This window comes from Petaurus breviceps, unplaced genomic scaffold, assembly GCF_028583685.1.
Source record: "Petaurus breviceps papuanus isolate PSGF00001 unplaced genomic scaffold, PetGlider_PUasm1.0 681, whole genome shotgun sequence".
NCBI classification, from domain to species: Eukaryota; Metazoa; Chordata; class Mammalia; order Diprotodontia; family Petauridae; genus Petaurus; species Petaurus breviceps.
Genome location: NW_027186454.1, coordinates 17,066 through 17,810, shown reverse-complemented (window position 1 = coordinate 17,810; position 745 = coordinate 17,066). Strand labels below are relative to the sequence as shown.

Genomic DNA, 745 nt, shown 5'->3' with positions numbered 1-745 from the left:
AGTTCCCCTTCATCTCTCACAGTTTCTATTTCAGATTTGGCATAGAGTATTTCCTGAAGAGCCCAGGCCACAGCATACACAGCATTGTAGAGCAAATAACTGAGGCTAGACATGGGCATGTCAAAATAGTGCAAAGGCAGCATCTCCAAGGAAGCGTTCGGGGAACAGTCATCTCTCTCCAGTTTGGTTGGCTCATCTGGGCATCCAAACGCTGACACCCAGAAACTCTTAAGGAAAATGTCTCCTGGGTATTTGTTTGGGGTGATTGTCCTGAGAAATTCTTTGAAACCAGGAATCTCACTTGTCTGATGTGAAAATATGAGAGCTCCATAAAAAGGATAAGCATAATGACTATAGGGTTTCATGGTGACATCCCAGTGTGATGTGATAATCCAAACCTTCCAAATTCCAAAAAACGGGTGCTGAGAATATCTCAGGATCATCAGGGAGTCTGGGTCTCCATGGACAATGATCACCATGGCTGATGATGCCATAATTCTGGGCATGAAATCCACCTGGGATTCAGCATGGCGTCTCTCACTGACAGGGATCTTCTCTGTGAAGGCCACACAGGCCTTGTTCCTTCTTATCTCTTCTCCCATGTCCCAGAGGAACTTCTCACCTCTCATGTCATTTGTAACAACCAATCCTACCCAGGTCCAGCCAAAATGTAATAGCAGCTGGACAACGCCCAAGTGCAGGGAGGAGTCCTGAGGGGCCATCTGATAGAGGGAAGGAAACTGGG

General features: G+C 46.7%; 1 protein-coding gene across 1 annotated transcript in view; it reads right to left on the bottom strand.

The window, feature by feature from the left end:
• The window catches only part of LOC138174057 (vomeronasal type-2 receptor 26-like), a gene marked incomplete at its 3' end in the record, with an annotated part of 4,228 nt that overhangs the window by 1,020 nt on the left and 2,463 nt on the right, over positions 1 to 745 (bottom strand). The window contains exon 2 of the mRNA XM_069104201.1: positions 7 to 740. Coding sequence (XP_068960302.1) covers positions 7 to 740 — 734 coding nt within the window. The remainder of the gene's footprint in view (positions 1 to 6; positions 741 to 745) is intronic.